This window comes from Nematostella vectensis, chromosome 9 (assembly GCF_932526225.1).
Source record: "Nematostella vectensis chromosome 9, jaNemVect1.1, whole genome shotgun sequence".
NCBI lineage: Eukaryota > Metazoa > Cnidaria > Anthozoa > Actiniaria > Edwardsiidae > Nematostella > Nematostella vectensis.
Window position 1 is genome coordinate 7790835 of NC_064042.1, and position 25010 is coordinate 7815844.

The 25010-nt window shown below is 37.4% G+C and overlaps 4 protein-coding genes across 4 annotated transcripts; 2 read left to right on the forward strand and 2 right to left on the reverse strand.

Moving 5' to 3' along the window:
* Positions 1 to 6449: 6449 nt before the first annotated feature.
* LOC5515437 (NKAP-like protein) lies at positions 6450 to 15688 on the reverse strand. The gene is made up of 11 exons (XM_001635504.3): positions 15481 to 15688; positions 15319 to 15363; positions 13833 to 13913; positions 13587 to 13630; positions 12337 to 12466; positions 11675 to 11736; positions 11315 to 11362; positions 10704 to 10794; positions 9377 to 9526; positions 8615 to 8677; positions 6450 to 8428 (listed from the first exon to the last, which is right to left on the reverse strand). The coding sequence occupies exons 1-11, from the start codon at positions 15615 to 15617 to the stop codon at positions 8323 to 8325; spliced, it is 957 nt and encodes a 318-aa protein (XP_001635554.2). The 5' UTR covers positions 15618 to 15688; the 3' UTR covers positions 6450 to 8322.
* A 190-nt stretch (positions 15689 to 15878) lies between these two features.
* LOC125556665 (ankyrin repeat domain-containing protein 39-like) lies at positions 15879 to 19626 on the forward strand. The gene is made up of 3 exons (XM_048732151.1): positions 15879 to 16215; positions 17932 to 18138; positions 19282 to 19626. Exons 1-3 carry the CDS (start codon positions 16027 to 16029, stop codon positions 19423 to 19425), a joined length of 540 nt encoding a protein of 179 aa, XP_048588108.1. The 5' UTR covers positions 15879 to 16026; the 3' UTR covers positions 19426 to 19626.
* On the reverse strand, positions 19563 to 22309 carry LOC5515436 (ER membrane protein complex subunit 5). Its single transcript, XM_001635503.3, has 4 exons — positions 22104 to 22309; positions 21236 to 21288; positions 20566 to 20669; positions 19563 to 20243 (listed from the first exon to the last, which is right to left on the reverse strand). Exons 1-4 carry the CDS (start codon positions 22177 to 22179, stop codon positions 20147 to 20149), a joined length of 330 nt encoding a protein of 109 aa, XP_001635553.1. The 5' UTR covers positions 22180 to 22309; the 3' UTR covers positions 19563 to 20146.
* Positions 22310 to 22325: 16 nt separating this feature from the next.
* LOC5515487 (transmembrane protein 254) lies at positions 22326 to 24941 on the forward strand. The gene is made up of 4 exons (XM_001635564.3): positions 22326 to 22476; positions 22643 to 22746; positions 23782 to 23841; positions 24292 to 24941. The coding sequence occupies exons 1-4, from the start codon at positions 22360 to 22362 to the stop codon at positions 24416 to 24418; spliced, it is 408 nt and encodes a 135-aa protein (XP_001635614.3). The 5' UTR covers positions 22326 to 22359; the 3' UTR covers positions 24419 to 24941.
* Positions 24942 to 25010: the final 69 nt, after the last annotated feature.

Sequence of the window (25010 nt, forward strand, 5' to 3'; positions counted from 1 at the left end):
TATTACATTAGGTAATCAATCTTGTATTTGAAATGTTATTAATATGGTGCTTTTGAACATATATAGATAATAATAAAGATAATTATTATAAAAATATTTTTATAGTCTTTTTAATGATATATTGATGTGCACGGTACATCTCCAGCCAAACGTTATATATTTTTGTTTGTTCTGAGCGGACCTTCAAGCCGGGTGGCTACGGGCCTGTCATGTTAAAATTTATAATCATTAGATAGTAGTTTTGCTTTCACTTTTCACTGATCAATACTTAACGATGAAGCATATGAAGTAATACCAGAAGATGTAACACTTGCACGATATTTCTCATGCACTAGCTAAGTTCGTGCCATGAGGTGCCAAACACCCGTGAGGGGCACTTGCCTTGCCATCATAATAAATCAGTTCTGTGCATCCGAGCGCAAAAGTGGAAATATTGTCCCAACAAATCCACATGCCATTGGAGATACTACAATCAGGGTAAATTACAAATATGATATTTTTATGTCGAAGAAACTTTTTGTCTCGCAACTGCATAGAAATTGTTCCATCGTCCAATTGTTTTTGTACCGGATTGTAGCCATGTCTTGACATGTTAAGGGGCTTTTAAAAGAAGGAAAAAAAATGAAAGATATTAAAAAAAAAAAAAAAAACAGAAAAAGAAATTCGAAAAATACCCGAGAATATTGAAAAATCGCAAATTTATTCGACGAAATACCTTTCCTCGTCTCATGCGAAAACTATTGATCTGATATGTCTCCTACTTTTTACAGTATACTATATCAAGCGAAAAAATGATTCTTTGAATTTTGGACCAAGTTTTTTGAGACGGTCCCTTTTAAAGGATGTGGATATTCATAATATAAAAAAGTCTTCTTGATCATATCTATTATGGTGCAAACAACTTTAAGTAAAAAGTAAACGTAAAAAAACAGGTCTCAACAAGTCTTAATGACTTCTCGCGTTTGACTTGTCAGAGGACAAAAAATATTCCAAACATATCTTAGGTGTTCTCGGTTTTATTGGTTGCGCTGTAATAACAAGAAATAGAAAGCATCATCTAGAACATCTAGACAAATCTTTTTCCACTTCCGATGTTTTTCCTTCAAAGTTTCCTAACCATCATTCTAGTATTAACACGTCCAAGCAGGTTAACCATTGTTGTCAGACATGGCAAGGGCAGGAGGTGTGGCACTAGGGGCGTGTTCCGAAACCAATTTTTTTTCCAAAGTTAAAAGTAAATGACCAGAGGTGGAGTGGGTTTGTCCCAATAAAAAATTTCTTAATGTTCTTGTATCGTGTCCCCCCAATATTTCGAGGCCTGATATAGCTCTGTCGAGTCAATAACATATAATATCATCATATTTCGGACCTGCTACGACACAATATCTGACTGATGCATGACATTGCTTGAAAACGTAATGAGGAGAACACCTCGGTCTGTAAAGGAAACACAAGCAAGCTGCAGCAGGTAAAAATGCAACCTCACTCATTGTGCTATATTTAAACAAATCTCTCGGACGCTGGTGAAACACTGACGCAGGTAAATAAGAGACTCTTTTTATATTGTCGAGATCGCCAGAATTTTTGGGTCGTTTGTGTTGTCTGTTGATTTGTGTGTTACACAGTGTGAAGAGGCTGTTCAGTTCTGCTGTCAAGGGTTAAGAGTGCTTTTTAAACAAATGCTTGAAATACAGTACTATTTCTGATATGCCTGGTTAATTTTCCTATGTATTTGCTTTTAACGGTTTACTGCCGATTCGCGAAATTTATTGGTTCGCATATTTGTGTTTATTGAATTCTGGTTAATTAGGGGCTATTATTCAAGGTAGGAATCAGAGATTTGGGGATGAACGCCACTAAACTGTGTATTTATTAGTCTCCTGCGTAGCTGTTCTTAATGTTAGATAAGGCACACGCACAAAGAGAGAAAACAATACGCCATATTCGAAAGAATAGTTCAAACCGGGACAAAAGAGAACGAAAGTCGAGTTCGTACATGTTCCAGTTTTACTGTTCAAAAACGCCTTTTGTTCCAAACGCTCAAAAATCAAGTTAAGCCAATTCGAGACTTTCGATTGCTCGTGTCAGTCAAGACGGATTTTTTTATCCTACTTCGCTCTAGTACTGTATGCTAATAATAGCGACTAGAAACCGTATTAGAAACTGGTCTAAAATTGACGCAAATCTTTACGAATTTCTACGAAAAGAAATAATTCCCCTTCTCTTGGCTAATTCCCCCTCCCCCCCCCTTCCTGTAGTGTTTAACGTAACACGCGTAATCAGATCCTACTTAATTACAAAACAACACGTAAACAGGGAGAAAATAATAGACGCGGGAATAATTCCTGCGCCTATTCACATCTTGAAAGCGAAAATTCCACAAATGTCTTCCCGATTTATTATATATTTTCAGTCCTTGTCAAAAGTTTAGAAGCCTTCTAGAAAATGGTGAAAGAATTTATTAATTTATTTCTATTTATATTTCAGAAAAGCGAAGAACAATGAGGACTTATTACGATATTTTTGCCTTGATCTTTAGTATCTGCGTTATAAGCCCTGCCTACAGCGCAACACTCGGATACCAAGGTAGAACGGTGTTTCAAAATGTTTCTTTTTTCGGATATCAAGAATAAGTTTCAACGAACTTATTATGAAAGGTTCTGTTGGTATATGGATCTTTCTGTTGGTATGTATCTTTCTGTCGGTAAGGATCTTTCTGCTTGTTTGGATCTTTCTGCTTTTTGGATCTTTTTGTTTGTATGGATCTTTCTTTGGATAAGGATCTTTCTATTTGTATGGATCTTTCTGTTGATAAGGATCTTTCTATTTGTATGGACCTTTCTGTTGGTATGGATCTTTCAGTTTGTAAGGTTCTTTCTGTTGGTATGGATCTTTCTGTTGGTATGGATCTTTCTGTTGGCATGGAACTTTCTGTCGTTATGGATCTTTCTGTCGGTAAGGATCTTTCTGTCGTTATGGATCTTTCTGTTGGTATGAATCTTTCTGTTGGTAAGGACCTTTCTGTTGGTATGTATCTTTCTTTTGGTATGGATCTTTCTATTGGTAAGGATCTTTCTGTTAATATGGATCTTTCTATTGGTATGAATCTTTCTGTTGGTAGGGATCTTTCTGTTTGTATGGATCTTTCTGTTGGTATGGATCTTTCTGTCGGTAAGGATCTTTCTGTCGGTAAGGATCTTTCTGTTGGCAAGGATCTTTCTGTTGGTATGGATCTTTCTGTCGGTAAGAATCTTTCTGTTGGTATGGATCTTTCTGTTAGTAAGGATCTTTCTGTTGTTATGGATCTTTCTGTTGGTTTGGATCTTTCTGCTTTTTGGATCTTTTTGTTTGTATGGATCTTTCTTTGGATAAGGATCTTTCTATTTGTATGGATCTTTCTGTTGATAAGGATCTTTCTATTTGTATGGATCTTTCTGTTGGTATGGATCTTTCAGTTTGTAAGGTTCTTTCTGTTGGTAAGGATCTTCTGTTGGTATAGATCTTTCTGTCGGTATGGATCTTTCTGTTGGTATGGATCTTTCTGTTGGTAAGGATCTTTCTGTTGGTATGGATCTTTCTGCTTGTTTGAATCTTTCTGCTTTTTGGATCTTTCTGCTTGTTTGGATCTTTTTGTTTGTATGGATCTTTCTTTGGATAAGGATCTTTCTATTTGTATGGATCTTTCTGTTCGTGTGGATCTTTCAGTTGGTAGAGGTTCTTTTTGTTGGTAAGGATCTTTCTGTTGGTATGGATCTTTTTGTTGGTATTTGTTGGTATAGATCTTTCTGTTTGTAAGGATCTTTCTGTTGTAAGGATCTTTTTGTCGGTAAGAATCTTTCTGTTGGTATGGATCTTTCTGTCGGTATGGATCTTTTTGTTGGTATGGATCTTTCTGTTGGTAAGGATCTTTCTATTAATGAGGATCTTTCTGTTGATAAGGATCTTTCTGTTGGTATGGATCTTTCTCTCCGTAAGGATTTTTCTGACGGTAAGGATCTTTCTGTCGGTGAGGATCTTTCTGTCGGTAAGGATCTTTCTGTTGGTATGGATCTTTCTATTAATATGGATTTTTTGTTTGTAAGGATCTTTCTGTCGGTGAGGATCTTTCTGTCGGTAAGGATCTTTCTGTTGGTATGGATCTTTCTATTAATACAGATCTTTTTGTCGGTGAGGATCTTTCTGTTGGTATGGATCTTTCTATTAATATGGATCTTTTTGTTGGTAAGGATCTTTCTGTTGGTAAGGATCTTTCTGTCGGTAAGGATCTTTCTGTTGGTATGGATCTTTCTATTAATATGGATCTTTTTGTTGGTAAGGATCTTTCTGTCGGTGAGGATCTTTCTGTCGGTAAGGATCTTTCTGTTGGTATGGATCTTTCTATTAATACAGATCTTTTTGTCGGTGAGGATCTTTCTGTCGGTAAGGATCTTTCTGTTGGTATGGATCTTTCTATTAATATGGATCTTTTTGTTGGTAAGGATCTTTCTGTTGGTAAGGATCTTTCTGTCGGTAAGGATCTTTCTGCTGGTATGGATCTTTCTATTAATATAGATCTTTTTGTTGGTAAGGATCTTTCTATTGGTAAGGATCTTTCTGTTGGTATGGATCTTTCTATTAATATGGATCTTTCTGTTGGTAAGGATCTTTCTGTCGGTAAGGATCTTTCTGTTGGTATGGATCTTTCTATTAATATGGATCTTTTTGTTGGTAAGGATCTTTCTGTTGGTAAGGATCTTTCTGTCGGTAAGGATCTTTCTGTTGGTATGGATCTTTCTATTAATATAGATCTTTTTGTTGGTAAGGATCTTTCTATTGGTAAGGATCTTTCTGTTGGTATGGATCTTTCTGTTTGTATGGATCTTTCTGTCGGTATGGATCTTTCTGTTGGTATGGATCTTTCTATTAATATGGATCTTTTTGTTGGTAAGGATCTTTCTATTGGTAAGGATCTTTCTGTTGGTATGGATCTTTCTGTTGGTATGGATCTTTCTATTGGTAAGGATCTTTCTATTGGTAAGGATCTTTCTATTGGTAAGGATCTTTCTATTGGTATGGATTTTCTATTGGTACGGATCATTCTGTGGGTATGGATAAAGGGATCTTTCTCTTTGTATGGATTTTTCTGTCTGCTCGTTATTTATATATCTTATATATCATATCTTCTATGTGAATACTGGTTTACTTTCGGTGGGCCTCTCTACTGGGCGGAGATTCTTTTTGTAGAAAAGGCTGTTTCTATCTACGAACAAAATGCTTCTATCTGACGTTTTTTAGATCTCGATATTTTCCACTCCCCGCTTTTGTTTACAGTATTTCTTCCCGCTTTCAGGTACCATTTTACCATGTGAAGCTCCTTGCATCGAGTACGGAGTGATGATTACGCCGGGTGATCACATGACATTCAAAGTTAGTGTTTATAAGTTCGAACTGAAGAAAGGCTCTGAGCTCAAACCATCGGACATAACGAAACTGAAGACATCACCAAGCGAAATGCTTTACTCAGCAGACAAGCTTTATGGAGCTAAGGACACTCTTATCTCTAAGTACATCTTGACTTTAGCAAGAGCTGCAGAAAAAGTTATACCCAAGAGTAAGCAAGCTAAAACGCCAATATTTTTCCGTCTGCCGGCTAAACTAAAGGATGAGCAGCCTTTATTTTGGTATCGGTCTTTGGGCAAGATGGCGAAATTATTTGCAAGTAAAACTTTGCCATTTTTATACAGTTCAAAGGCAGTTGTGTTGCAAAAAAGTTATTCTTCTCCTACCTTTAAGTGGCTAGCTTTGAATTTTTTGCTCGGGAATTTTGGAAAGGTAGGAACAAAGACAGCGGGAATCGTTAGTCTGGAAGGGAATCTTAAATCAGAAATTGCCTTCGAGCAATCAATGATAAATTCTCAAGTTGGGTATTTTTTTACTATAAGAAGTGTCCCGCATGCTGTGTTATCTGTGGCGTTTCTTAATAGCCCAGGAAATGAAAATTTGATAACTTATTTAAAAGCCTTACCCAATAGAATGACAGAGCTTTTAAATCCATGCGGTCCTAAAGGATTAACAAAGCGCTTACTTATAGGAACTAAATTCAACACGATTGTTGGAACGGGTGATGTCAATGAATGCCGGGAAACCATTAAAAAGGCTTTTCTATCAGAATTCGATAAGCGTACGGGAACGCCTTATGTGAATTCAACATTTGAAGGCAATTTTTATGGGTTTCCGGATATCAAGGAGTTAGTTACCTTACTGGGTTGTGATGATTGTGATGTGCTAACCCCTAGTAAACTCGACCGAGTCATCAAGGGCGCATGCGTTGAAAAAGCGCGCCAAAATATTCCCTCAAAAACTTATCGCGCGCGCGCCAACACATCATATCGCGAAAGCGTTGATTCCCATAAGATGCTCACTTGTTTGAATGCAAACTTTTTATATGTTATGATGTCAAACGCTTATCATTTTGGGAAAAATCAATCGATTTATTTAAAAAGAAGAATAAACGGAAAAGATATTGAAGAAAGTTTGGGACATGTAATACATTCAATGAAGCTATTGCACTAAATACTCCTCGGCGAGCCTAAAGGAACAACGTAGAACACCAAACACATCGCACGGCCACCATTTTTTTTTTCATAGAAGGAATAATTGAAATTATGTTATTCGTAACGATGAATTTAGAGTTAGTACCTTACTTTCATTCCAAGATAAGGCAAAAGTGGGCGCGCACGCAACCCAGGTATTCGGCGTTCTGTGTTGTTAATGCTTTAAAGTTAGGTAGTCCCGACCCTTGAAGCCCGACTTCCTCGAGACGCCTCCATGGTCATCATTTTGAAAGTGTGTGGTTGTAAAACTGTTATTTGTGAAACAGGCCCGTACCCAGGATTTTTCTTCGGGGGGGGGGGGGGGTGGGGGTTTTCTAATAAAAATCTAACCACCTCCGAAAATTTATGCCTTTTCAGTATCTCCACGTGTCGGATTTGGCGAGATACCAGAGTGATCTAGCTTATACTTTATAGTTTTGTCTACAAATAGCACGTCTATTGAGAACCAAAAGTGGACTTTCGGCCGTTGTGGGCAGGTGAGATAGCACCCCCCGCACCCCCCCTGGGTACGGGCCTGTGAAACGGTTAGCAGCGTACTACGAAAATATTCATAGATACGAATGGCTATTAACAGTTGGTATCCCAAAGATCACGTTTTATCACTATATATGTATGTTACAAATGTTATTACTCGATATTACAGTCTACTTGCAATAAAATAAATATAATATATGCAGTAATTGTGGCTTACTTAATGAATCTGAGAATTATCGGTAGCCGAAACTTTTGTAGATTCCCCTTTTTTCCAGTATTTTTATAACTTGCCGGGACCTATTTCAAATAAGGTTGCTCTCGAGAAATCAGCCGTAACCCGCGGTGCTTCATGGGTAGGGTATAAACGGATGAATCCGAATCCTTGTATCTTAAAGCCGTGTTAATGCTCATAAACTAACCAACATAAACTAGAATTCTATCAGCTTGTGAAACCTGTTTTTGTATTTTATTTACGCTTATTTGCTTATTTATTTGATACCCATAAATCACTGCGGGTTACGATACACACATTATCCGGGTGCAACCTTAATGAAATTGGTATATACAGCAAAACACCTTCTCGAAGAAAAAGAGGAGACGAAAACAAATTTGAGTTAGCGGGGAGTATGAATTCTACCTCTATTTTTTATTCGTATTGTTTCCTATATGCGGGGCAGCCTTTTCATGTATCGGAGTTAGTCCACTGTAGATTTTATTTTGGGAAATAACCCTTTAATGAGCACGGCATATAAATATTTTTTGTCAGAAAACTGGACATGAGTATATGTAAATAATTTGGATGAGTTCACCTAAGGGACACTTATAGCTAACAATTCCAATTTAGCCGTTTTCTACCCGTCTAAGAAATCACGTGACTTTTTGTGTTCAGTAAACTCATGCTAAAAAAGAAATACACGAAATGAACGTCAGAAAGCATCGAAAAAATCATTCAATTAAAATAAATCCTTTTTCTGTGAGATAGAAACTTACTGGTTGTTTCCTAAGCGCTGAATAAGTTGCTTTTTGTTGTTATTTTCCCGCCAAAACTGAAGCGTGCACAAGTTTATCACCCTAAAAGTCGCATATTGACTTATTCAAGCAAATCCCCTGCAAGCGTCTTTTATCACAACCACTTATCTGACGATAGTTGGGCAAGCTATGCTCTTTATCCCTTGTCATGTTTGCCAAAGTTGAATGCTGACAAATAACCCAAACTGGCGTATTTTCTCGCCTATACTCTTGGGTTCTGGCTTTGTTAGTTTTTACTCTTCGTCTTTTGATGAATAAGTTCACGAAAGTCGGACAAGATTTTGTTTTCTCTCTTCGAGCGCTCTTCATAGTTGAACATAGCTAATGCCCGTCTAAAAAAGGAAAAAAAAAAAGACTCATTAGCTTACTTTGTTGCACGTGAGAAAAGGGGTGGGATATACTATCAGCTAACACAAGCCAAATACATAGACACATAAAAAAAAAGGTTTTGTATTTGATTTTTTTAGCATATGAAGATGGTTATATTGTCCAACGACATAACGGAAATCAGAACTTACTTCTCGTCTGCACTGTATATCTGGTTCTCCTTTCTCAGTCGCACAGCTTCCATTCTTCGATGCCTTGAAAGAAAATATGAAGACGCGTTGTTAGAAAAATAAACCTGAAGCTTATTTCGCCCATGACAGGTTCTCCAATAGGGTTCTGGATTCCAGATCCTAGTGTGTGGATTCCTGATTCCATGTGGGTTTTTTTCCGTGGATTCCGGATTCCATTTTTGTTTTCCAGTATTCTTGTATTCCTGATTCCAGCTTAAGTCTTGGATTCCTGATCCTAGTGTGTGGATTCCGGATTCCAGTAGCATGGAGTCCGGATTCCAGTCTCATTTTTCCATGGATTCCGGATTACCTGTCATTGGGCGACTTATTTTACTAGGCGAATATTTTAATTTTGATAATCCAACATTTAGTCCGTTCCGTTATACCATCTGTTCGTATGAGATTATGACCATAGCCCTGTATTCAATGTGAGTGAAAGGTGGAGCATAAACTTATTTCATTTAGCTACTTGTCGCAAACCATGTATTATATGGTATTTCGCAACGTTCATTAGGGTCTGAGTAATCGACTGCAAAAAGCAAAAACAACAACAACAACAACAATTCGCGCAAGAAAAAATAATCGTGTGTGGCGATCTTACCCCAAGAAAAAATTTCAAGCAGAAAAAAAAAAAACGCTAGCCCTCCCATAACTATTCTACTGGTCTTTCCCTTATTTGCATCGCAAGCGGTATTATTGGTGCGTAAAGCCGTCATTGGTTACCTGCTACCACTCATTACATATCCTTGGTCTTCAAATGTAGCGATCTCATCACTCGTTAATCCAATCTCTCCACGCCTGGGGATACGCTTGCCTGCCTTCACATACTCTGCCATGGCCTCTCCTTCACCGGGTAGCAAGGCTCCTCCAAAACTGCGACCAATAAGAAGGAATGATTTCCTGTCGAATCCGTTGTATCGCAACGCCGCATTTTCAAAACATCGATTTACTTTGTCTTTTGGGATTTTCTGTTTATTATTATTCCATATATAAATTAAATATACAAATTATTCTAAGCCAATCAGATTCTTGCCATCTCTCGCCTAGTGCAGTTGCCTGGCTTTCTGTCGCGACACTGTCTGGTTTTCGTCCAGAGGATAGACAGGGAAGTGCACAAAGCGAGACTGTGATTGGCTCAGAAAGGTTTTACTGACGGAACAGAAAACCAAAACAAATCGTGTAAAACGCGGCTCGCGATACAACGGATTCGACAGTAATATAAATGTTTTTGATGTTAACTTCAAAGGTATTAGATATTCGCCAAGACGCGCAGCGTATTCAATTTCTTAAAATCCAGTGTTAACAAAATACAAAGTTATTTTTCATCAACCTGACTCTTGAGTATATGGTTTACGTAAACGCACTGTCTCGTTAAGCCTGATGCACACTGGCAATATAATTACATAACAAGATAGGCGCGCGCATTCTTATGTCCTTATTTTCAAGTGTGAAGGGTGCGACTTATAGCAATAACGTCGACATAATAACGTGGAGATAACGACATAAAAGAAAAAACATGTTTTTTCCCTTATGCCATTATGTCAAATTCTTATGTTGTTATGTCGTTATATCGCCAGTGTGCATCAGGCCTTAGTGCTTTTAAACTTCTACAAAACATGAGCTCTGCCCTGCCATTGGCTGAACATACAAAGCTTACTCGTGTTCTCATTACTTATGCCTGGTGCACACTAGCGACATATAGACATAACGACATGGGCGCGCGCACTCTTATCTTCGACATAACGACATGGACACATAACGACATGGACACATAACGACATGGACATAACGACATGAGAGAAAAAAAACATGTTGCATAAACATAGTGCGTGCGCCCATGTCGTTATGTCGTTATGTCGTTATGTTGCTAGTGTGCACTAGGCATTACCCAGCACTGACACTACAGCATCCCGTGTCTTTAGACTGTTGAATAGCCAGCCTTCCACAGTCTCTTATTGGTGCGAGAGACTGCCGAGAGGCCTTCCACGCTTCGCATATACATATTCAATTTTAAAAAGCACACAATACAACAAAGAGGTATTTTACTCACTCTCTCATTTCTGCTGTGGCGCCATCTGCCATGAAGGGCATGGGGCCGACAACAGCATCATCATCTTGCTCCTTTTTTCTGCTCTCTGTGGCTGTGATTGAAACATTGCAAATATTTACAGCTATCAGTGGCAAAAAGTTAAATAAGTCATTGCAACGGAAACAAGAGGTCAGGCAGGCAGAAGATACTTGGCTTAGTCATGATAATATTAAAGGATTATTGGATGAGACAAACGGAATCAGGCAAGGCCGAAAGCCGAGACTGGTGTCACTTGGCGGGACATGTTTATTCCAGATATCACTAAAACCGAATTCCATAATTGTTTTATTATACATTGATTGGAAAACACACTTTCTCGAAAACAAAATTTATTCCCGATTTGCAGGCCGCCACTTTTCGTAATCGAATCACACCCTAGGCCCAGGATGCATTGCGTGCATGGAACATCAGATTTTGCGATTCTCAAAATAATGTGTGCGCTCTTAGTCAATCAGAATTGACATAGTTAGCACAATGTATAATAAGGAGTTTTATTATACTTCAAGTCATAAAGTAACTATCATTAAGTATTGTATCATGAGGTCTTTTTAACGGAAGCGGGATGATCTTACCAGCTGTTTGCTTTTCCACCCTCTTTTCTAGCCACTCAACATCTTCATCTAGAATGCCACAAGAAATAAAAGCTTATCAAAGATAATAACAATAACAACAATAATAATAATACGCATTAGAACCCAAAGATCTAAAGATTCCTAAAACAGCACCATCATTAGAGCTTAGTATAAGCATGGGATGTGACAGAAATTTGACTCAATAAAGTAGGCCATTAAGTGGCAAACATTAGGTTAGAAAAAATACCTGTTAGCCACTTGATGGCCTAATGTAGGTGAAATACCTAATGTACAGTATGTAACTTGCCCTATGTGAGATACAATAATTCTTACTTAACCTACAGTACGTAGGTGAGATACCTGAAGATTGCTGGTCCCTTTCACTGGATTTACGTTTCTTTTTCCTTTTCTTTTGTTTCTTGCTGGTGGGATGACAAAGAACAAAGTATTATACTTGGATTGGTCAACAGCCTGACATATTAGCTGGTGTTATAAATCTAAATACAAGTTTTGCAAGATAAACATCAAAATATAGAAGACTTGATGCTTTTTCATCTATTCATATTATGTTTTCAAGTGCAATTTTTGAATAATTTCCATGAATGAGTTTTTCTAAGGCTCAAATTCCAAGAGCCGTTGTAATACTGCACTGAATAACGTAAAAGACATATAAGTCTTGTTTATTTTTTGTTTTGTATAAATGTTGCTGATGACCTACAATTCAGGCATAGCATGCAACAAGATTTAATAAACATACATTGATTCATTGATTGGCCTTTTTTCGAAATAAATTACCTGAAAATATCACTGCTCTAAGCCAGAATCATGTAATTTTGTCATGTATAGTAATAACACAAAATGATAACTACAGTATAAATTAGTATTTTCTAACTTTTACAACATGAGCCCCTCTCTCTCCGTAATTTTAACTTGGTTGGCTCCTGTTGCATGTTTACAGAACCTCTTTAGCAACTCAAAAAGTCTCTCCCCCAGGTGCCAAATGTACCTCCACAAAAACAAACCTTTTCTTTGAACTAGATCTGCTACTCCTGGCACTTTTCTTCTTTTTGCTTTTTTTGCTTGAGTGTTTGTGTTTTCTCCGTTTTCTTTCATCTTCTGTTTCACTGCCACTGCTACTGTCAGTATCATCATCTATTTTTAAAAAAGGTAAGTGATTAACTACTTATTGATCAAGAGGTCTAAGTATACAAACATATCATCAGACTTAGCTGATTTTGCAATTTGGAGACCATAAAATCAAGCAAAAATGTGGGATTGAAAAGTGTTATAATCATCAAAAGCAAAAGTAATGTTTATTTGATGTTAGTATTTTAACCAAAGTCAGTGCATGCCAATTTGCAACACTTTATTTTCCCGTCACCTTATATTTGCATTTTTTTTAATTGTGAAATTGAAGTGACTCATAAACCTCATGAGTTTTTATGAGATTTATGAGATCATTGAAAACCTGCTGAACTTTATATATTTCAGAACAAGAACAAGTCCTCTGCAAAGACTTCCTAGATGCAATAAATGATGCAGTCAACTACATCAACGTTTAGAAGGCAATGTAGATGATGAATCACACACTGTTTCAACTTGGATGGGAAACTCTAATGCTTAATCATTCGTCAAATAAAAGTGTGTGTGTAATAGGTGATTCAAAATAGGAAATCTTGATGTGGCTTGTAGGCTCAACATGAAATCTCATTGATAAATAAGGTTTCTTGTTAAATAATTGTATAATAGTTAAGCTAAAAGCTAATATTAACCATGTCTTATTCTTACAGGAAAGACAATAAAGTAACGTTGCCCTTGCGATTACTACATGTAAACCGGAAACATTGTGGTCAATGGGCTGCGACTTATGGAGGGCATCAAATCTATAGCAGGCGTTTCTTCTCCCTCCTTCCCCCCCTCTCCCTCCCCCTCCCTCTCCCCCTGTTTTTCATCTTGCTCAAAATCCAAGATGGCGGCTATAAAATCACCGGGTAAACGCCTGCATTGCATGCTAGTGTAGGACTAATATTCATAACTGTCAACTCTCCCGCAGTAGGCAGAAGTCTCAAGATTTTGCATCTTTTTTCAAGCCTTATTTTCTTGAAAATCATGCATTAACTGTATTCTCCTACATCAGCTATCTTGGTACTTTTGATACATTCACTGTATTTTCTCAAGATTTTTCCTAAAGCAAGCTTGACAGCTATGAACATTGGATATCACAGTTTAATATTGGCTAGAGCTACAGTTTTTGCACTTTCATCTGAAATACCTGTGTGTTTCCTGGAGGGATTACTCTGTATCTCATCTTCAGATCTGAAGAATATCCTTCTGTTAGTTTCACAATCATATACAATGCAATATAATTATGTCAATTGAAGTAGGCAGACTTTGAGATCAGCGATGCGCTGTGCTTAGACATACACTCAGCTTGCAAAGAAGAATGTATTAAAGACTAGCTGAATGTAAGTAACATACACATAGTCCCTCACTTCCAAGTATTTCACTAAATACTCACGAGTCTGTGGGGATTCTTGGGGAGGTGGCCCAGATTCCTGGGACACCATCAGCACATATTTCTTCCCTCATTTCACGGCGCCTTTAATGTAGTAAAGAGAGCAGAAGGAAACGTTGACAAAAGCAGCCTCAATGTATCAAAAGTAGTAGAAAACCCTTCATTCCCAAAAAATGAGTCGCATTCCCTTAGATGTGCTAATTTCAATTTTTTTTTCACCCTGTCAACTTGAACTAAAAAACCCAATCAACTCACCCTCTGCATTTATCTTAACAATCTATATTCCCATTGGCCATTTTTTCCCATTAACTCAGACTTTCTTATTGTTACTTCTCAAGATTATAAATATTGATTAATTTTGATTCTTAGGCCCTTGCAAAATGAGGACACATGTTGCATGTTTCCACAATGTTTCCCAGTTTGGCCAAAACAGAAACAGTGTTGCATACCACAAATTTTGTGTCCAGGACACAAAAAAAGTTTCCACAGCAAGCTATAAACATTTCATGTTTCCAAACGTGTGGAAACATGTTTTCCAATGTTTCGTGACCATTTTGCCATCCTTACATTTAATAAAATGTTTCTCAATGTTCTGTGACCATTTTGCCATCCTTACATTTAGTAAACATGTTTCTCAATGTTCTGTGACCATTTTGCCATCCTTACATTTAGTAAACATGTTTCTCCAATGTTTCGTGACCATTTTGCCATCCTTACATTTAGTAAACATGTTTCCCAATGTTTCGTGACCATTTTGCCATCCTTACATTTAGTAAACATGTTTCCCAATGTTTCGTGACCATTTTGCCATCCTTACATTTAGTAAACATGTTTCCCAATGTTTCGTGACCATTTTGCCATCCTTACATTTAGTAAACATGTTTCCCAATGTTTCGTGACCATTTTGCCATCCTTACATTTAGTAAACATGTTTCTCCAATGTTTCGTGACCATTTTGCCATCCTTACATTTAGTAAACATGTTTCCCAATGTTTCGTGACCATTTTGCCATCCTTACATTTAGTAAACATGTTTCCCAATGTTTCGTGACCATTTTGCCATCCTTACATTTAGTAAACATGTTTCCCAATGTTTCGTGACCATTTTGCCATCCTTACATTTAGTAAACATGTTTCCCAATGTTTCATGACCATTTTGCCATCCTTACATTTAGTAAACATGTTTCTCCAATGTTTCTGGCAACGTGTCCTCGTTTTGGCCAGGGACTTACTCTACTTCTCTTAAGCCATTTTTATCATGCATCCATGAATGCATGAAAAATGGGGAGAGCACATTGTTTCGTAGTCAAATGGTCAAATCGTCAAAAACTTTTTCTCTTCTTATTTTTTCACCCTAAAAACACATAGAAACGCTTGCTACGCAGGCTACTACATCATCAATATGGGTACACATAAAGCACGATCACGGTGATTGGCGGGCTGCCTGTGGCATGCATGAAAAAAACACTAAAAACAAAACGTCTACTAACCGCTCCATCTTTCTTTCTGGTGTACTTTGTCTCTTGTGGTCTTTACTAGAACACAAAATCAAGCATATGACAATGAATAAAGATAACCTACATTAACATACTTTGATTGTAATAGTAAACCAAACGAAGATGAAGAAAGGCTAAGTACTCTTCTAGCTTTACCTATAGGCATGTTGTGTGTGACGGTCATGGCGAGGAGATCGTTCCCGAGATGAAGATCTAGATCTAGATCGTCGATGTGATCGCCTCTGTCCATTGTACTGAGGACTTCTACTTTGATCGCGACGTTTGTACTCCATAACACAACGCTACGCTAACGCTTTTTTTTCTGCTTATGGCCTCTTGACCGAGAGAACTTCTTGAGACTGGGAACGAACTACACAGGAGTCCCACAAAGCCTTTATAAACAAGCCATGATAAGGAAGGTATAATAATGACTATTAAAACATTTTACTGAATTTTTATATGCGTTTCAGTTATTTTGCAAAGAAATATGATCTACAATGTTGGGTTTGAAAACAAATGGCGCGTCTTTTTAGTGGGTTTCCTGTGGTCATCTTGGGTCTGAAAGGGATGCCTAGTAAATTACGTCTTATTTTGGCGAATTTGTGGCACTAAGAATATACGATTTTTTACTTAAAGGTATTACAATTTTTTTAGGATTACGCTGTTTATGTTGAGAAAACAGAGGCAACGTTTTTTGTCCGTATGGCGAAACATGAGTGCGAATGTTGTGGCCATCTCGAGTCGCAGCCTTGTGCCCAAACGATGGATGAGATGGAGTTCGAGCGAGGAATTTGGCCTGCAGCTTTGGATGGGGAGTTAAGTAGGGTCAAGAGCTTTTTGGATCGCGGAGTAAATTTTGATATGACTGATAAATCTGGCTACACGGCCTTGGTAGGTTTTGGAATCGACGATAATTGACTACCTGCAACAACATTTCATTATTGAAAGGTTAATGGTCCTGGGAGATTTTTTTCACTTTTAAGACTAGAGAAAACTCAGAATTTGAAATAAGCACCTCTCCCGGATAAGCACCTTGTCTGGTAAATGAAATTGAACAAGTGTTGCATTGCATATTCAAGTATGTATTCTTGTCTATTCAGCCATGGCAGGCCAGGTTAAAAAGCAGAGGGCAGTGGGGATGAAGAGGGGGGGGGGGGGGGTGGTAGTTAAGATTGACAGAAAAGTTAAAGTCCATATAACCTTTCAGGGTTGATAGACTTTGTCAATTCTTTATATTTTCATCTTCCAAATGGTATGTGGTTCGTATGGACCCTATAAAACACGTGTTCGCGCGAATAACTCAAATCTGTAATATTGAGGTATTTTGGTCAACCTTCGGAAAAAAGGCCGTGAACTGAAAGGCACGGGTCCAGTCATTTCTGATGTAGATCGAGATGTCAACCAAATTACATGAGAAAACATATTGCGCGCGCTAAACCGTTTTACGTCTTCATGTCTTCTTAGTTATTGCTGAAGAACGTTGTGTGGTTACAACTTTTACCGTCATCTTTATATCTAAACCTGGTAGTCAAATGATTATTTAACTTCAGGAAACAAATCTGCAAAATTTAGGGGATATTTTTTAGTCTTTGAATTGTTTTTGCATTGTGCGCGCGCTGCATTCGCAATCAAGAATGTCAACATTCTCACGAGCGCTCGCTGTTTTTGAAACCTACAACAAAATGATATTTTCTTTTTTCACATACAATTCTCGACTTTGAATTATTCTTAGCTTCATTGTGGGTAGCATTGCAATAGAAAACAATTCGCCAATATTTTGTGGTATTGCCGTATCTGAATTTTAAAGGATTTAAGGAAAATAAGTTGTTTCAGATTTCCCTGCCAAAAATTATTCACTCGATTCAGTCTCCTTTCGCGCGGCCAGGAAAATTTTCAAAGATCTGTAGAAAATTAAAATTTCAATCAAATTCAATTCCCTTTTCAGAATTTGAAAGTTTGTCTATGCTTTGTTTTGGCTAGATTGATATAAGTGAAAGGTTTTAAGAACTTTAAAAATAAGTTTCCGCTATAAAAGGGAAAGGTCCTCCCACCCCCGGACTCAAATTTGCTGATCACAACACTGCCTCGCTTGCAGTCACATTTATAAGGCTCCTGTAAAATTTCTTATATCTAAGCCTCAGTCAGTTGGAATAAAACTATCTTTGCATAGGTAACAAGACAGCTTTGTTAAGAGATTGATTAGTTAGTTATTTGCTGTCAACTCACGTTTTCAGGGCAAAGTTTTGCAGTCCATAATTTAATGCATTTGCTTTTATTCTCACGCTGTGGTGAAAATGCTCATCTTTTAGAACACGCACATTTTGGTATAGCATTATTTTACTATAAATAGGACCATTTCAGGTGGACAAGTCTAGGAATGGTATTTAATTTGGTTTAGAATATGAAATCTGAATTTAGCGCTCAGAGCAATTGTCCTGGCATGTTGACGCATTGACAGCTGATTGATAACTGATTGTACTTGAGCCTGGTGGTGGAAGGAGCTTTCCCTTTTATAGCCAAACCTCGTGTTCAAAACAAAGTTTATAGCCAGGGTACAAGCATAGAGCACAAAAAATATGATTTATATTGTTTATTATGTTATTGTAGCACTATGCATGCTCAAATGGCCATCTGGAGGTGTGTAAAATGCTGTTGGATCGAGGAGCTTGTTGTAACAAACAAACCAAAGCTGGCCAGGACACACCCCTTCACAGAGCTGCATACAGAGGGTATGAAGACATCGTGCAACTACTGCTTGAAAAGGGAGGGGACCCTTCAATATGTAATGCTGATGGACAGAATGCTTTGCATAAGGTATGTCAGCACCTTATCCAGTTCTTATCCTTAGCCATGCAATAGGAAATATGTATAATAGTGTTGTTGTGAGCGACATGACGGAAAAAACTGGAAAAAGCAAAATTCAAGATAGAGAAATAAGAGACAATTTCTGACAATGGTTATTGGTTCCTTGTATTCCGGAACGATATTCAAAACACAAATAACGTAAGGCCAAAATGCACATACCCAGATTTTGGTTATAAAAGATATATTTTTCTTAGTCATTCTTGCACTATGTATGAGCTCAGGGATGAAAAGCTCAAACGCATCAATTTAAAAAAAAGTTGATATTTTGTTTGCTATTACTCACTAAGTAGCTAGAGAAATTTGGATGCGAAGTGAGCTTATTTGAGGTGTCATGTCATGTTTTTCTGTCATGTCGTTGTTAGCATATTATATCATGACGGGCTTACCACTCCCCACATTTACCAAACATAAAATGAATTGTATTCCTTCCATCATGGCTATCCATGTTTTTATGCATTGGTCCTATAACATTGGTGATAATAGTGGATTATTTCACTTTGGGATTCACCACTGAATCTGTAATTAATTGGAATTTCAGTTTTCTATGAAAACTGCTGAAATCCTCTCATTGACTCCATAATGTGACAACAACATAAACAGTGACAACTCTCATATCAAATTTGAATATGAGAGTTGTTCAGTGTGCATGGTCAAACGATTATGAGAGTTGGAACTCTGACTCTCTCATCTGACATGACAGAAAACCCTGGAAAGTGCATAATTCAAGATAGATAAAGAAGACACAATTTCTTACAATGGCCATCAGTTCCTTGTATTCGGGAATGATTTTTAAACACATATAATGTTAGGATGAAATGCACATACCCAGATTTTGGCTTTTTATGATATTTTTTCTTGACCATCCTTGCATTTAGTATGGGCTCAGGGACACAAAGCTCAAATTTCAATGACACTATAAAAAGTTGCATCAATTTAAAAAAAGTCGCATTCGATATGTTATTGGCTATTACTCCTAAGTATACTTAGAGAAGTTTTCCAGCTTATTAGATGTAAAATGGGCTATTCATGTCCTCCTGTCTGTTTGGCTGAGACTTTATCAGTTTGACTTTATCTCTTTTCTTTTACCTACAGGCTGCTGAAAGATGCCACAGGGGGATCATGGATTTGCTGATTGCCCAAAACCCTGCCATTCTTCATCATAAGGACATAAGAAACAGGACTGCACTTGATATGTACAAGGACATGACAGGTGTTAATCTCACAAAGATCAGTTGAGTTCTTTGTAGGTGAGATTTCATTCACAAATGGAGGTTCCCAAAAGTTGGGCAAAAAATTTGAAAAGTCAACCTTTTTCTAAGGGGAAATATATTTATAGATAGTTCTTGCACATGGAAATAAAAGAGAAGTCAACCTTTTTCTAGGGGAAAACTATATTTATAGATAGTTATTGCACATGGAATTAAAAGAGAATGTTATTATAGACTCTGAGTATCTATGGAACTATAAAAGATGTTTTCAAAAGTTTTCTTTCACCATTGAAATCTGCAAACAGATTAATTAACTTTGGAATATGAGTAGCTTTTTATATGCTGTTTTCAGAGAAAAATCTACTCAAGAATTGATAATTTCTGGGCAACAGTGTAACATTGTTCTTATTTATATAAAGCGTACAGTAGGCTAAGGTGAAAAACAACATCAGGTACATGTACACTTCTTGTGTTTCTTTTGAATATGCCTGGACAACCAGGCAAACTTGGTTTCTGCATGTTTACATAAGCAGGTGTGTCTTTGGTTTTCACTAGGAGGTAACACCTGCCCTTGCTTACAATCTCACTATCCATGTGTTTACACTTGCGCTTGATTCCTACTAAGAATTCAGGCTTTGCAAACAGGTTACAATGAAATTGTCAGATGAGTATTGTCAGGTGCTTAATTCTATTGTTCCTTCATTTTTGGACTCAAATCAGCAAAAAGCAGATGTGATATGGCACTACAATCACCAGGTTCCACTTTGCGGCAGGTTAGCAAACATTGCCCGCCCTCTGTGATTGAATGTGTAGAAGGAGGGCCTGTTCCCTAGAGATTCCCAGGTCCTGAGACAAACAATATCAGTATTCATTTAAAAAAGCAAGCAAAATAATGGGATATAAAAAGCTCTTCAAAACAGTGCCTAGCATTGTCTTCAACATAGCTAGTGCTGACTTACTGAGTATACCACACGACAAAGGTTTTAAGGCCAACTAATGCCCAGTTTACTGCAAAAAAGGTACATAATGTTGGCCCCTACTGTAACATCAACCTGATGAGGAAACAACATGGCCCAACAATGCATCATGTTCACCAATGTTGACCCTGTTGGCATGGGGCTTAATGATTATACGACAAATCAGACAAAATAACACTTAAATGACTTACTTGCTCGCCATTTCTGCAGCAGCTTTTATCTCTTTAAATTCCCCAGCAACAAGTACCACTCCTACACACCCTAGCAGCATGCCAAGCACACACTGGATGTAGATCTGTGGGGATAAATGGAATCCAGGCTGATTCTCATAACTGCTTTGATAACATTAAATGGTGTATGGGAGACAGTACTTTAAATAGGCAAAACCACCACATACCACAAAACTATCTGTGTGAGCCCAGAGAATTGCGCGATAGCTCAGTGGTACGGACTTCGTTTCTCAAGCAAGAGCACCAGGGTCGAACCCAGGTCAGGTCAACTTGGGATTTTTTCAGAGGTGTAAAAACCATGGCTTTCTACATTGGGGACAATGTATCCCTTGTGGCTCTGATAACTATGTTAAATGGTGGTCCCGTTTCGCAAAAACCTAGCTGGTGAACCTGTTATTGTGGGCCATTAAAGAACCACTAAAAAAGGCAGAGTCCATCTTCTGTGTCTGTACTTGTTAACCCACCCCCATAGAAGCAGATCTGAGCAGTCTGTCAAACCACCCCTTACCAGCAGATCTGAGCAGTCTGTCAAACCACCCCTTACCAGCAGATCTGACCTCCTTGCCTGCCTGCTCTATGCCAGAAAATCTGATCTCTCTCAACTCAAAAGACAACCCCTCAATGTACTTACATCTAATGGCAGTGAGACGAATTCTTCTTCAAGGAGTTTGTAGTATGTTCGACCTATCAATAAAAAAAAGAAAGTATCTTTCTTATTCAACAATGACAATAACCATTTAATATTCCTCGTGCAGCATGACATGTGACATGATGAGTCAGTTTTGAATCACTTGATATGAAGCGAAACTAGAAGTGGATGGCAAATTTGCAATGAAGTGTCTAGATACCCAAGAGCTACTAAGAATGCATGCCCCAAACACTAGATACCCGACTTCTATAATTTAAAAAAAAAAAAAGCGGAATGAATCCTATTTATCGCTTCCAAGAAATTTGAGTTTGACGCTTAGAAAAATTTCAAGCGAACAAACCTCACGGGAGCGATTGTCAAAACACTACATACCCGACAGGTATTGCATTTCTTTCAAAATCACCCAAGGAACAATATTAGTGAATATTGTATAAACGTAGTGTTTTGGTAGTTGCTCCCTTGAGCTTCGTTGGTTCGACATTTTCCCAAGTGTTGACTCGAATTTCTTGTTACGGTGTGCCCAGCCTTTTCAAATCGCTCTAAATAACAAATGCTTATAATACGCAAATATAATTCGTTTGCCTAATTTTTACAAAATTATAAAAGTTGCCGGGTATCTAGTATTTGGGCATGCGTTCCCGGCTCTCGGGTATCTAGACAATTCGAATTTCCAAACCTAATTTATCAAATATTGACTTCTGTGGTATCTCAATGACCAAATATTTATTGTTAAGGCTGAACGTGTCTTGAGCGCGAGAAATTTTAGCGTAAATCTAAGTGACTGATAACAAATAGGTAAATAAAGTGACTTACTATTTTTATTACCTTTAAGCTTACAGTATAAACTTACATTGCACGGCAGAATAGCCCGCGTGGAGTATTGCCAGCACACCAAAGAACACCAAGACCCTTCCAAGGATTATCATTTTATATATCTTTACCCAAATGCTTCTTTATCTCTTAAAAATCCCCGATATTTTCCCTAAAAAAGTCCTTTGTGTTAGCTTAGGTTCATTCAACTTTTCGCCATTTTGATTAATGGCCGAGCCGCAGTACCCAGGTCAGCGGTTATCAAGTAGTCCCTAGCCCCACTCGGACAAACCAAGATGGCGGCTCCACCAAGAAAGAGCAAAGTCCCCGATACCCCCTTAGATCCCGAATATTTCCGATTCGCATCCATCATTTGGTATATTCTCGTTATCGCTGGCCTAACTTTATTTTATGTAAGTTGTGATATGTCTTATATTCTGCTAGCCTAGGGAATTTCATGATCGCGAAGCATGCCTATTGTTGTGATTAAGCTTATTGTTTCTAGAATGTTAAATTTTGATTAATTTAACTTATTTAAACTCACCCCAGACTTCTGTGTTCAATTTTCTTTGTTTAAAGCTTGTCACCTTCAAACCAGATAGTTTCCCATTTGAAGCATTTGGACTTCTTGGCAAGAGGCTGCAGACTGTAAAGGAAAACAACCAGCAAACATTCGAAATAGGGTAAAGACCCCTGTACAGTCAGTGGTTTCTCTATTACTCTAAGCAGCCACACTCACCCTAGCCCACCAGAGCAAAGTGGGCTCATAGTCAAGTCAAGAAATTTAAAATTGATTTGTAGAGGGTGTTTACTTTATAGAGGGCAGCCACTTTATGGTGAGTGTCCGCTTTATAGAGGGTGGTCACATAAACTTTATTATAATGTAAGAAATGTTAATTAACCCTACTTTTTATATATTCAGTTCATTTCATCCTTGTAAACCAAGGTTTTTTCTCTGTCGCCATTTCTTTTGCCTTTGGCTTTCCAATTGCTGAATGTAAATGGGTACCTGTGAAAAACATGGAAATGATGCCTTTGCAAGCTCAATCTCTTGCTTAATAAAATGCTTGAATTAAAGTCCATATAACCTTTCAGATTTGATAGACTTTGTCAATTCTTTATATTTTCATCTTCCAAATGGTTATGTGGTTCGTAGGGACCCTATAAAACACGCATTTGCGCGAGGTATTTTTAGATATTTTTTAGTCTTTGAATTGTTTTTGCATTGTACGTGCGGGCTGCATTCGCAATCAAGAACGGCGACATTCTCAAGAGCGTGCGCTGTTTTTGAAACCTACAACAAAACAATATTTTCATTTTTCGCATACAATTCTCGACTTTAAATTATTCTTCGCTTTATTGTGGGTAGCATTGCAATAGAAAACAATTCGCCAATATTTTGTGGTATTGCCGTCTCTGAATTTTAACAGATTTAAGGAAAATACGTTGTTTCAGATTTTCTCGCCAAAACTTGGAATTATTCACTCGATTCAATCTCCTTTTACGAATTTGAAAGTTTATCTATGCTTTGTTTTGGCTAGATTGATATAAGTGAAAGGTTTTAAGAACTTTAAAGCTTCTTTTTTCCTTATCACTTCAAAATAGAAACCATATATGATACCCCCCCCCCTCATCTAAGGATTTTAATTTTTTTGGTACAGTGGCACACGCAATTTCCTAAGTGTATAACATATATGATGATGTGATTTTTGTTTCAGGTTTACAATGGCTATCTTGGTTCACATTGCTGAAGCATGCATGGCTTTTCGCACTTGCAGGTAGGGCTAAAAATGCAGGTTGCAGAAACATGATACATAGGGCAATTTTTCCCATATTACTTTTCTCACAACTTGCAACCCAACAAAAAATTGCATTGGGGATGTCCCATGCATAATTTTCTTGCAACACAACAAAAATCGAGTTGCAAGTTGCAGGAAAAAATGTCTTGGAAATGTGCTCCATGGACACCTACTTTGTACTTAATGTTATTTAGTTACAACCCATACTTAGAACCAAAAATCATGAAAAATAAGTTTGGCCCAATCATTGTCAAGTGCATGACATTGTCAATCATCATTTGTTTATCAGTATTCATTGACAATATCTACTATAAACTAACCAAGTTTGCCTTGTTGGTTTATCCAGGTTCTGTCCATAGTTTGCAATTGTAAATAAATTGTCTTCATTTTTTAGTTCTTGTATATTGTTTTTGTTCTTGCTGTTTATAGGAAAATGAATCTCAGTTCTTCAGCTAGCTTGAAGTGGACATTGCAAACATTGTTGTTGGGGTTTCCTTCATTTGGCCTGCTGCTACGTTACAAGACGGATATGGAAGTGAAAGAAAAACTATCCTGAGGAATGCACCTGCATCTCAAAGAATAGACAAGGAATTAGGAAAACTCTCTTACCCATATGAACTTAGAAAGAGAAAACCCAAATATCAGAATTTAAATAACTCTGCCTTGGGCTGGATTGGATAAAAATGATCTACACTCTTGATGTGTTCAAGAATGTGAATTTTGTGTTCTCTAAAACTGACTACTTGGCTATGAAAACACAAGCATTGGCAATCAACTTAAATTATACAAGCCATGCAATTATAGCACATTAGTTAAAATGAATTGTACAAAATTAGGTCTATATATGTTAAAAGGTTTGAAATCTTGCAGTTTGTTTCGTGTACACCAATCACGTGCCTTTAGCAATGTTCTGTGAAAGTATGAAAGGTGTGATTAGTAGGGTAATAGTGGAGTCAAAAGTTTATTAGAAAAGCCTACTGAGCATAGCAGATGCTGTAATACTGGAACAGAATAATTGTATTTGTTATCTAATATGAACAGATCTGAGTGTAAATAAACTATGTTTGTTTTTAGAAAAACCGTTTTCCATCAAAAGGGAACCCAAAGCTCAAACTCTTTTTTTCAAATACCAATAAGGTTTACTTTTA

Coding starts and splice junctions, on each gene's coding strand:
- LOC5515437 (XM_001635504.3), bottom strand. CDS start 15,617: ATGGAGTACAAACGTCGCGATCAAAGTAGAAGTCCTCAGTACAATGGA. Junction 15,364..15,480: donor CACACACAACATGCCTATAG/GTAAAGCTAGAA, acceptor TTTGTGTTCTAG/TAAAGACCACAAGAGACAAA. Junction 13,914..15,318: donor CCAGAAAGAAAGATGGAGCG/GTTAGTAGACGT, acceptor ACTACATTAAAG/GCGCCGTGAAATGAGGGAAG.
- LOC125556665 (XM_048732151.1), top strand. CDS start 16,027: ATGGCGAAACATGAGTGCGAATGTTGTGGCCATCTCGAGTCGCAGCCT. Junction 16,216..17,931: donor AATCTGGCTACACGGCCTTG/GTAGGTTTTGGA, acceptor ATGTTATTGTAG/CACTATGCATGCTCAAATGG. Junction 18,139..19,281: donor GACAGAATGCTTTGCATAAG/GTATGTCAGCAC, acceptor TTTTACCTACAG/GCTGCTGAAAGATGCCACAG.
- LOC5515436 (XM_001635503.3), bottom strand. CDS start 22,179: ATGATAATCCTTGGAAGGGTCTTGGTGTTCTTTGGTGTGCTGGCAATA. Junction 21,289..22,103: donor GGGCTATTCTGCCGTGCAAT/GTAAGTTTATAC, acceptor TTTTATTGATAG/GTCGAACATACTACAAACTC. Junction 20,244..20,565: donor GCTGCAGAAATGGCGAGCAA/GTAAGTCATTTA, acceptor TGTTTGTCTCAG/GACCTGGGAATCTCTAGGGA.
- LOC5515487 (XM_001635564.3), top strand. CDS start 22,360: ATGGCGGCTCCACCAAGAAAGAGCAAAGTCCCCGATACCCCCTTAGAT. Junction 22,747..23,781: donor CAGCAAACATTCGAAATAGG/GTAAAGACCCCT, acceptor TTTTTGTTTCAG/GTTTACAATGGCTATCTTGG. Junction 23,842..24,291: donor ATGGCTTTTCGCACTTGCAG/GTAGGGCTAAAA, acceptor TGCTGTTTATAG/GAAAATGAATCTCAGTTCTT.